Raw genomic sequence first — 12280 nt, forward strand, 5'->3', positions numbered from 1 at the left:
AAACACACAATGGAATACCATGCAGCCATAAAAAAGAATGAGATCTCTTTTGTGGGACCGTGGATGGAGCTGGAGGATATTATCCTTAGCAAAGTAATGCAAGAACAGAAAACCAAATACTACATGTTCTCACTTACAAGTGGGAGCTAAATGATAAGAACTTACGAACACAAAGAAGGCAACAGCGGACACTGGGATCTACTTGAGTGGTGAGGGTGGGAAGAGGGAGAAGAGTAGAAAAGATAACTAACTGAAAGATAACTGGACTTAATACCTGGGTGATGAAATAACATGTGCAATAAACCACCGTGACACGTGTTTACCTATGTAACAAACCTTCTCTTGTACCCCAAACCCAAAATGAAAGTTAAAAAATAAAAAGGAGTGCTGCTCTGAACACTAAGGTGTATGTATATTTAGCTTTTGTAGGTACTGCCAAACCTGTTTCCAAAGTATTTAATACGAGTTTATACTCCCACCAGCAATGTTATTGGTGTTTTTTTTCTTTTTTGCTAATGTTTGGAATTCTGTCTTTTTCATTGTAGCCATTCTTGTGGAGTAGAATGTGGTTTTAGTTTGTGTTCCCCTAATGACAACTCTGGTTTAGTACTTATTTATGTAGTTATTGGATATGTGGATATCTTCTTTATGAAATGCCTACTCAAATCTTTTGCTTATTTTTCTATTAGGTCATGTGCCTTTTAGTCATTGAAAAAATTCTTTATATGTTCTGGATATTAATTCTTTGTCAGATATTAGTGTTGCAAGTATTGTCTACTCCTTGTTTTGCCCTTTTTCCACCACTTTTATTTTTAGATGACATGTAATAATTGTACATATTTATTGCATGCAGAGTGATATTTTGATACATGTATACAATGTGTAATTATCAAATCAGGGTAATTAGCATATCCATCTTTACTGTCTTAATAGTGTCTTTAAATAACCTGAAAAGTACCAAAAATTATAAAATAGATAACCACCTTATTTATGATCTAGATTTAACATTTTTTACATTTTGCTTCAGATCTCTTTTAGAGAAAGATAAATACAATTATGTGCATGAATAAATAATACCAACTAAAGTCTAACTCCCTGACTACCTACCCCCTTTCTTCTGGTACCTGGTCACCAATTTTGGAGGGTATTATTCTCATATATATTTTGTAACCTTTTCCAAATATTAACTCATATTAGAATTGTTTTAAAAACTTGCATAATTATATATATTTGCAGCTTGCCTGTTTTATCTAAACGTGTACCTATGTAGATCTAACATATATATATGCTATTGTGTAATATGAATAAACAATAGCACATTCATTCATCATTTATTCATTTATCCCTCTGCATAATTTTTTACATATGCCTCTATTTACTTGACCATTTCTCTTTTTTTGGACGTTTAGGGTTTGTACCAAGTTTTACTATTATAAATGAGACTGAGGAAATATACATCTTCACATATAACTTTTGATGTTTAGGAAATAATTTTCCCCAGAGAGGCAGTATAACTTAGTTGTTAGAGGTGTATGTAGATTCTGGAGCAAGACTAATGGTTAAGTTCATTTCCGGTTTTCTTTCGTAATAGCTTTGTGATTTTGGGCTTAATTTCTTTGAGCCTCAGTTTCCTTATCTATGAAATGGGGCTAATGATAGTATCTACTCATTGAGATAATTTATGTGAAATCCTTAGAAAAATTTCTATATGAATGTTAACTATTATAATTAGACTCATGGCAGTGTGGTTACTAGGACAAAAATGTGAGCATTTTTAGGGCTGTTGTTACATACTGCCAGATCTGATATGATTCCTCAAATTATAATTATACAGTTATCCCAAATAATGGCAGATAAAATCTCATTTTATGTCTCTCTCACAAATGAGATCATGTAAGTAGAGGGGAATAACTCCTAGGAATAATTTTGTATTGCCTGATAAAATGAGCAACTTGATTTCAGCTCTGCCCTTATTATGTTGATACTATAAAGAGTGTCTGAATTTCAGGGAGCACACTAGATTCTTTATTCATGGATGTGTTTGTATCTCAGAAATAGGAGATAGGACGGTTTGAATTAGTAATCATCCTTTTATATATACTTTTCTTTTTCAGGGCAAAGAACAGGAACATACATTTGTCTTTAGACTGGATCATCCAAAAGCATGCAAACATTTATGGAAATGTGCTGTGGAGCATCATGCTTTCTTCCGCCTTCGAGGCCCCGTCCAAAAGAGTTCTCATCGATCAGGATTTATTCGACTAGGATCACGATTTAGATATAGGTTAATTTTAATAGCTGTTTTATCCATCTTTCATTGCATACAGGCCAAAAAATTTAGGCCAACCTTCTCTTTTTTACAGATATGGTAACTAGAGAGGAATAAGGTGGTTTGCCAGAGTCTTCCATTGGCCAAAATAAAATAGAAAAAGTGGTATTGTTATTGGGTATAATTTCTTGAATAGATGTGTAAACAGTAATTGTATAATGGCTTTTATATCCCTCTGGATGTTTACTTTATATATTAACCTGCTCCCAGTTTATCTATTTAACAAGAGTTTTATGGACTCTCCACCCACCACTGGATACCATATAGAAAAGGGTTTCTTGCACTGAATGGGATATTAGTCTGGATAACATTTGTGGTCCTTTATAAACCTGAAAGTCATTATTCTCATGACTCCTTGTTTGTTGTCATGAGTTAGAAATGTTTTGGTTTACTGGAGAGTGGATTATTGGTTGTGAGTTTTCTGCATGCCATGGAAATCAGTTAAAGAAGGAATGGATTGTACCAATAATGTGGCCAGTTGATTGTGTGGAGTTAATAGAAGTAGTACTGTAGTCTACTTATATTAAAAGTACGGAGGCATTTTCTGAACAGAATTTAAATGGAAATCAAGGAGAATAAGACAATAGTCTTAAAAAACATTTCTGGAAAATTATACTGAAAAGTGAATATCACAATTAGAAAAAGTAACTGAAAATATTCTTTTAATTACACACTTTGCACTGAGGAATGTAGATGGGAAAGAGGGAGTTTCCATAAAAGGACAGATATTTCAAACTTATTTAATGTGTACTTAGGTGATATGCATGCATATGAGAAAAATAAAACCAACATAATCTGTTGCATATTTCACAAAAGCCGAAAGAATGATATGGTAAGGAGAGAGATCGCGAGACTATTAGTAGTTGTTCCTGTGTGATGAAGTTTAGGATGATTCTTTTAAGGAGAACCTGAATGTAGACTGTCTTATTTGTGTGTGTTTATTACTGTAGACCTAAAATTTCCCTTACTTCTGTTATGCCTCATTTAGTGGGAAAACAGAGTATCAGACCACAAAAACCAATAAAGCAAGAAGATCAACATCCTTTGAAAGAAGGCCCAGCAAACGATATTCTAGACGAACTCTACAAATGAAAGGTGAAGTGCAACCCTCTTTCAAAGGATTATTTTTCCTTGACAGTTAATTATGTGCTGGTGTTGTTTCCATAAGAGGAAGTTACCTGAATCTCCTCCTCAGGCCTGTTCCAGTCAACTAAAGTACTTTTCTGGCAGAATCAATTTCATGGGATACACAGAGAAAAATTGCCTGTATTGTTAGCAGAGATTAAACTTTATGTTAATCCCAATTCAAATGATAGTCTGAGGTTATGTTCAGTTTTTGTATACAAAACTGTTTCTGTAGAGCAACATATTCTCTCCCTTTTTGACTTACAGATCTCATTCTAAAACATCCCTTAATCCCCTTAGGAATTTTTAAAAACATTTTTATTTATTTATTTATTTATTTTGAGATAGTCTCACTCTGTTGCTCAGGTTGGAGTGCAGTGGCATGATCTCAGCTCACTGCAACCTCCACCTCCCAGATTCAAGTGATTCTCATGTCTCAGCCACCTGAGTAGCTGGGATTATAGGCATGCGCCACCACTCCTGACTCATTTTTTTGTGTTTTTAGTAGAGATGGGGTTTTGCCATGTTGGCTGGGCTGGTCTTGAACTCCTGACCTCAAGTGATCCACCCACCTTGGCCTCCCGAATCCTAAAAGGATTACAGGCATGCCTGGCCAAAACATTGTCTTGTGATGAATTTTTTTAAGTAAAATTTATTTCATATTGTATTATAATATTAAGGATTCTATTAAATACCATTTTAAAATATATTCATCATTGTTATACATAGACATTTCCTAATTCATAATTGTTACTTGCTGATTAAGATCAATTATATAAGAAAAAGCGCTATTTACCTTGACAAATAAATTAAACCTTGTGTTTGGTTTTAAACTGAATTTGCATTAAAATGAATTTGCATTAAAACGCAAATTTAATTTTAAGTATTTCCACTGTCAGAGTCATCACCAGTTGTCCAAAAACAGCTGTAATGATCTGATGTTTGGCAGTATTGACTTTTTTATAAAAATGATTTATACTCATAAGTTTTGGTGTGGCTATAAATTAAATATACAGCTATAAATGAATTGTGATGATTTTAAAACCCTAATTTCCTCTTGGTTTCCACTGATGATAATTCATAATCAGTCAGCTCACTCTGGAGGCTTACAGATTGGTTCTGTTTAAAAGGAGGAGATATATATGCATTGTATTGCTTTATTTGAAAAATGAAAATAATTGCCATTGTTGCCTCTGTGGTGTGAATCCCAAAACACTTTGGTGAATTGAAGGTTTTTAGATTTATGGTTGGGGCCAGATGTGGTGGCTCACACCTTTAATCCAGCACTTTGGGAGGCCAAGGTGGGAGGATTGCTTGAGCCCAAAAGCTCAACTCTTAGGAGTTTGAGACCAGCCTGGGCAACAGTAGTGAGACCCACCCCTCTCTCTACAAAATCACGAAAGACCCTTTCTCAAAGAAATAAATTTATGGTTGTGAAACATGGCTTGTAAAGCAATTAGTTAAAGTTTTGCTTTGAATAGTGCAGCAGTTTATCATGTAAGATGAAACTAATGAGGTGTTATCTTTTTTCTTCTGTTAGTATGTGCTACAAAACCTGAAGAACTTAGGTAAGTAATGTTTTGCAACTTAGGAATTGGCATAGAATTTGGGATTTATGTAGTTGCTATCATTAAACAAATATTTAAGACCTATCAAAATGTCAAGTTGTCCGTAAAGCACCAGGGATATGTCAGGGAATAAATGAACATCTAATGCCAGATAAAATTGACATGATGAAAAATTAAAGCAGTTTAAGGAAGTAAAGAATGGGGTCGAGGCAGATGAGCCATTCACAAAGAGAATGACATACATTTGTTATTGGCAAGTGGCTGAGGATCTTAAGATAAATTATGATCCTTATACATAAGAAGCACAAAGGAGAAAGGTTGATTTGCAAATAAGCAATTTTCTTCCTGGGATAAATCCCACTTGGTTGTGGTGTATAGACCTTCTTTATGTTATATGTTGCTGGATTTCATTAGCCTGGTATGTTTTTGGATTTGTGTGTCTATTCATCAGAAATATTGGCCTGTAGTTTTCTTATAATGTCATTGTCTGGTTTTTTATGTAGGGTGGGTAATACTGGCTTTACAAAATAAGTTTGTATATGTTCCCTCCTCATCTATTTCTTGGGAAGAATTTGTAAATAATTGGTATTAATTATTTAAATGTATGGTAGAATTCACCATTAAAGCCATCTTTCTCTTTATGTGAATCTTAAAAATTCTTATGAGAGATCTATTCAGATTTTCTTTTCTTCTCTTTTTTTTTGTTGGGGTGGGGGTAGGGGACGTGCAGGGCCTAGCTCTTTCACCCAGGCTGCAGTACAGCAGCTTGAGCATGGCTTGGCTCACTGCAGCCTCACCCTCCTAGGCTCAAGTGATCATCCCACCTCTGCCTCCCAAGTAGCTGGGACTACAGGCACTTGCCATCATGCATGGCTAATTTTTAAATTTTTTGTAGAGATGGGGCCTCCCTGTATTGCCCAGGCTGGTCTCAAACTGCTGGGCTCAAGCAATCCTCCTGCCTCTGCCTCCCGTCTTGCTGGGATTACAGGCGTGAGCCACAGCACCAGGCCCTCCCGGATTCTCTTTTTCTTCTTGATTGAGTTTGGGAGTGTGTGTCTTTCTAGAGTTGTATCTCTTTTATCTGTGGTATCTAGTTTGTGGGAATACAGTTTGTATTCATTCCCTTTTCCTTTGTATTTCTAAAAGCTCCATAGTAATATCTCCTCCTTCCTTTCTGATTTTTAGTATTTTGAGTTTTTTTTTTCTTGACTAGTCTAGCAAAAGGTTTGTCAATTTTGTTGACGTTTTCAAATAGAAAAGCTTTTGGTTTCATTGATTTTTCTGTTTTTCTGTTTCATTAATTTTTGCTCTATATTATTTTTTCCTTCCACTTTAGGTTTAGTTTGCTGTTTTTCTAGTATTTAAGGTGGAAGATTAGGTTATCTGAGATCTTTATTTTTTAACATTTAAAGATATTAAATTTCCTTTCAAGCACTGCTTTAATTCAATAAGTTTTGCTATGTTGTGTTCTTGTTTTTTGGTTACCTCAATTTATTTTCTAACTTGTGATTTCTTCTTTGACTTGTTTGATTACTTAGGAGTGTGTTGCTAAATTTCCATGTATTTGTGAATGTCAAAATTTTATTTTTTTCTAATTTTATTCCATAATGGGTAGAGGGCATACTTTGTATGATTTCAATCCCTTTAAACTTATTGAGACTTTTTTTATGGCCCCTCCATATGAGTCACCCAGGAAAATAGTTTATGTGTACTTAAGAAGAGTATATATTTTGCTGTTTCTGAGTGGAGTGTTTCATAGATGTCTGTTAGTTTATTGTGTTCAGATCTTCTGTTTCATTGTTCATCTTTCGCCTAGTTTTAATCCGTTATTGAGAGTGGAGTATTGTAGTCTACAACTATTGTCTATTTCTTCCTTCAGTTCTTTCTGTTTTTGTTTCATGTATGTTGTGGATTTGGGGTAGGTATGTATGTGTTGTTAATTGTTATATTATCCTGATGGACTGTTCCTTTTTATCTCTAGTAACTTTTGTTTTAAAGTTGATTTTATTTGATGTAAATATTGCCAGTCCAGTTTTCATATGGTTGCTTTTCCATGATATAACCTTTTCATCAAGTCTGGAACTTTTTACCTATTATTTCTCTAGATATTCTTTATGCTGTCTTTCTCTTCTCCTTCTGGAATTCTCATTAACATGTAAGTTGTTACACTTGATGGTGTCCTACAGGTCTCTGAGTCTGTTCGCTTCTCTTTATACTTTTTTTTTTTTAGACTACATAATCTCACTTGACCTGTCCTCAAGCTTACTGATTTTTTTTTTAAACCACTTAAATGTTTGTTTCACTGGAGAGAGTATCTACTTTTGTTTTCAAATTACCATTCTGAAGGTCTTGCTTCTGATGGCTCCATTAATTAAATTTAATTAATTAATTAATTTTTTTTGAGACAGAGTCTTGCTCTATCGCTCAGGTTGGAGTGCAGTGGCATGATCTTGGCTCACTGCAACCTCCGCCTCCCAGGTTCAAGCAGTTCTCCTGCCTCAGCCTCCCAAGTAGCTGGGATTACAGGCACGCACCACCATGCCCACCTAATTTTTTGGATTTTTAGTTAGAGACAGGATTTCACCATGTTGGCCAGGCTGGTTTCGAACTCTTGACCTCATGTGATCCGCCTGTCTCAGCCTCCCAAAGTGCTAGGATTACAGGTGTGAACCACCACGCCCAGCCGGCTCCATTAATTTTAATATTACTTATTACGATGAGGCTATGTCTGTGGTCTCATATAATGCTTAATAATTGGTATGTATTAGAGTCTCCTAGAATGCCTGTTAAAGATAAGATTCAGACCATACCCACAAATCTAATTTATTTTTGAATTTGTCTGTACTCTTATATGGCAGTTGTCTCACTAGACTTTTTTCAAAAGAAGTTGGTTATTTTTGGATATTGAGTATCATCAGCCTCACCTTGAAATGTCCTTTTTTTTTTCACTTTGAAAGCTGTTAAAGCCAGTCCGTGATTAGTGATTGACTGTAATAGCACTCTGCTTTCTGAACAAGGACTCCCCTCAAGTTTCTTTAGCTGTCAATAGGCTGTTGAAAATAAATAAATAAATATAACAGGGAGGAAGTGAAATTTCTGTGAAACTCGCTCCGTGAAATTTTTATTAGGTAAAAAAACAACATTTTGTGCCTTTTCTGTGCTGTATACTTTTATTTTTCTTGGATTTATTTATAAGCTATGTTTTTCAGAAAAGTAGAGTAATGGCTGGGAGCAGTGGCTCATGCCTGTAATCCTAACACTTTGGGAGGCCAAGGCAGGCAGATCACCTGAGGTCAGGAGTTTGAGACCAGCCAGGCCAACATGGCAAGACCCCATCTCTACTAAAAATAAAAAAATCAGCTGGGTGTGGTGGTGCGCGCCTGTAATCCCAGCTACTCTGGAGGCTGAGACAGGAGAATTGCTTTAACCCTGGAGTCGGAGGTTGCACTGAGCCGAGACTGCACCACTGCACTCTAGCCCGGGTAATAGAGCAAGACTCCATCTCAAATAATAAAAAGAAAAAGAAAAATGGAGTAATGTTTGAGATTTTTCTGTACCTTTGAAGCTATTTTGTTTATTTAATGTATTATGTCTTGCTTTCCTGAAAAGGAGGCTGGGATATGGAATATTAGAGCTTAAAGTAAAAAGTGAGTACCTGCTAAAGTCAGCAGAGATGTAAACAAAGTATTCAGCAATGGTATGTAGTTGAAAAATTAAGGCTTTTATTTGCAAAATAGGAGGTTTTTCTTTAAGATGTTCTGAAACACATTTCTGGTAAAATATGAATATATATAGTGCCTGTTTTGGAATTATGATGAACTTTAATGGCTAAATGTTAGTGTCTCTTCATTAGTGATGCTTTTGACTCTGGAAAACATAGCAGAAATGGTATATTTAAGGAATGGTTTTTTTTTTTAGACTAAGCTTTTAGAAATGAGATGTTGTGGGGGACCCAACTCTCCTGAAGGTTACTGAGCACCACCCATCGCAGTGCTTGAGAAAACCTGAGCTCAGACTGGCATTTGTATGCCCTTTCACTCTTGCCCTTCCAGTTCTGTTTGTGTGAACAGTTTTGCTCCATTGAACCATGGAAAACAGTACTGTTTGAAAAGGCACAACTATTTCACCTGAAAAGCTTCTCGACCTTGTATTCTGCAGTTTTGTAAAATGCCCATTTGAATAACAGATTTTTTAATTGGCTAATGTCAGTCATTTTTCTTGTACTGTTTTGGCTCTTAACTATTCTTGTGAGTCATGAATACTATAAAGTATTTAAGAGGTGATGTTTTAAAGGATAGTTGACATTTCAATTACTAGTACTTCTTATACAGGCTTAATATGCAGTCTTGAAGACAGGAAAGAGGAAAAGAAAAAATGGTAGAGGAAATCAAATGAGTAGAAGGTATACTGTGTAAAAGCAAAAATGGTCAGTTATTGTATGTAGTCCTTTAAAAAGGGAAGCTTGAACTAGGTTAGTAATGAGAAATAATTCAGTAATTCCTTCATATTCATGGAAGTGAAAGAATGTATATAATTATCAGAAAATAATGCTTTCTGTATTTCATACAATTTAAAACAGGAAGCTATGATTCAATTAACATCACAAAAGTATTTTGTTCTCATGTTACTCTTATTGATCACCTACTAAAGTTATTTCTAGTTAAAGGAAAAGCTTCAGAGAATAACCAAGGAACCATGGACTAGTAGGTCTAACTTCTGTACCAAGCAGGCTGGGTGAGATTTCATTAAGACTTAAGATCATGGGTATTCTAGGAAGAGCAACATGGTTAGTAAAAAGAAATTGTGCTTGATGGGTATAATCTTTAAAATTGCCATGGCAGTGGATCTGCACTAAATTGTTTGTTGTGTGTGTGTGTGTGTGTGTGTGTGTGTGTGTGTGTGTGTGTGTGTTTTGGAGGGGTGGGGTGGGGTTTTGTTGTTGTTGTTGTTGTTGTTTGAGACAGGGTCTTGCCCTGTCACCCAGGCTGCAATGCAGTGGCATCATCATGGCTCTCTGTAGCCTCAACCTCCTGGGATCAAGCAGTCCTCCTGCCTCAGCCTCCAAAGTATCTGAGACTACTACAGGCACGCACCCTCACACTTAGCTATTTTTTAATTTTTTGTAGAGTTGGAGGTCTGGCTCTGTTGTCCAGACTGGTCTCAAAGTCCTAGGCTCAGGCAATCCTCCTGCCTCGGCCTCTGAGAGTGCTAGGATTACAGGCATGAGCCACCATGCCTCACCAATAGTATTTCTTTGAAAGGTATTTTGTTGTTGTTGTAATCACTATTATTTGTATTTTGCTAATATTAACTCATTTAGTTGTTCTAACAGTCTCATGCAAATGAGCAACCCAAGGTGTACAGAATAGACCTAGTGACACAGCTTGGCTTTGAACCCAGACAGTGATAGTGCAAGTTATGGTGACTCAACTTGTAATTGATCTGTAGTTCTTAAAAAAATAGAATATAAAATATGTTCACTCTTCATTCCCCAGCTTTTTAGCAGGGCCTCTCTTCATTCTTAGGTTCTTAACTGGTTGGCTTTCATGATCAGGTAGTGGTTTTTTGCTCTCACCTTGTTAGAAAGGCTTCTGGATCCTCTATTCAGAGGTTGTGTTTGAGAGCTTTGCCTGTTTCCTCTTAGTAGAATGACATGTTGGCTGGTTATAAAATAATATTCTTGATTACTGCTATGGGAGGTCTTTGCCAACCTGATAATTGGTAGTGATTTACTTTTAAATCTGCTCGGGGTACCCGAAGTATTCTTTCCTTATCCTTGAAGATGAGTGGCTGAACAATAAGGGATCGATTGCATTTCATTTTCTGTCTCATTTTCCTGGAACACAGTGCTGTCATTAAATCTGTAAATTATTTTCTCACTTTCAAGGAATTTTTTTATATCTTTGAATTATTTTTTACATTAGTTGAATTTCTTACTTCAGGGATACCATTTATCCTTGTTTTAGAATGTCTGACATTAGGAAACTTTTTTTCTCATTTTGTTGTGAGTTATAGTTCATCTTTGAGTTTTTATTTTACTGAATTTTTTTTCTGCTGTTCTGTAGTTTCTATTTTTTTTTTTTTGTATTATAGGTTGAGGGTTTTTTCAAGTGCTTTTTGTGGGAATGGCAGGGTGGGGATGGGTACAAACTGAACTGAAATTTTTTTTTTTTTTTTTGAGATGGAGTCTCGCTCTGTCACCCAGGCTGGAGTGCAGTGGCACGATCTCAGCTCACTGCAAGCTCCACCTCCTGGGTTCACGCCATTCTCCTGCCTCAGCCTCCCGAGTAGCTGGGACTACAGGTGCCCACCACCACACTCAGCTAATTTTTTGTGTTTTTAGTAGAGACGGGGTTTCACCGTGTTAGCCAGGATGGTCTCGATCTCCTGGCCTCGTGATCGCCCACCTCAGCCTCCCAAAGTGCTGGGATTACAGGCGTGAGCCACCGTGCCTGGCCTAAACTGAAAATTTTAGAACGTATTTATAAGTCATTTGGAGAGGAAGGTGTACACACAGAAGTTTCAAACTTTCTAAACCTTTTATACTAAGGCCTTTTGAGTTATAAAACGCTGAGTTGTTGCCGACACTGGAAAATCTTGAGGGTAGGAATATACAAAAGAAGTGACAGATAAGTTTATGTGGGATTGTGTTGCTGTCTTTGTTAGGCCATCCTTGATAGCTGTTGTCCAATGAATAAACATTAGTTGTGAAGTATACCTCTAAAGCATGATTAAAATATAGGTGTATGGAAACATCAAATGAGCAACTATAGAAAAGCAAGTATTTGCCTATAAGAACAAATGTTTTCGGGTATCTGACATTCTTAGTTTTAGGTACTAGCAGTAGTTTTATTCTTTATTTGAAACAAAACGTTAATATCTTTAAAATAAATATTTTATTAGTGTATGTGTTATCTTACAAAATGAAGTCCTGAAATTTCATATAGGGTTTTTAATTGATTTTTTTTTCCCATTACAGTGTTCACAATAATGTTTCGACCCAAAGTAATGGCTCCCAACAGGTAAGACAATACTAAGCTTCTAAAACACTGGATCACCCGTTAATTATGGTAACAATAGTAGTATTGATTGGATTTTCATAGTGGTGTATGTAACCCTGCACAAATTATGTGCATTTTCTTTTCCTTTTCCCTTAAGTGGTTCAGTAATAACTTCCGGTTATTTTATTCTCTAAGATTTTGTAAAGGAAACCGGTGCTCTATAAAACATTTTATGTCTCTGTGAATCCAAGAACATA

The 12280-nt window shown here is 35.8% G+C and overlaps 1 protein-coding gene across 5 annotated transcripts in view; it reads left to right on the top strand.

Annotated features, from left to right (window-relative positions):
- EPB41L5 (erythrocyte membrane protein band 4.1 like 5) overlaps window positions 1-12280 on the top strand; it is a 169409-nt gene that overhangs the window by 77963 nt on the left and 79166 nt on the right. For all 5 annotated transcript variants that reach the window (XR_008624473.2, XM_008972499.4, XM_008972498.4 and 2 more), the window contains exons 12-15: window positions 2115-2284; window positions 3318-3424; window positions 4995-5022; window positions 12002-12044. Coding sequence is in view for 4 of the 5 variants with exons in the window: in XM_008972499.4 (XP_008970747.3) it covers window positions 2115-2284; window positions 3318-3424; window positions 4995-5022; window positions 12002-12044 (348 nt within the window). In the remaining variant the exon portion in view is untranslated. The remainder of the gene's footprint in view (window positions 1-2114; window positions 2285-3317; window positions 3425-4994; window positions 5023-12001; window positions 12045-12280) is intronic.

The sequence above is a fragment of the Pan paniscus genome, chromosome 13 (assembly GCF_029289425.2).
Source record: "Pan paniscus chromosome 13, NHGRI_mPanPan1-v2.0_pri, whole genome shotgun sequence".
In the NCBI taxonomy this organism is placed as follows: Eukaryota; Metazoa; Chordata; class Mammalia; order Primates; family Hominidae; genus Pan; species Pan paniscus.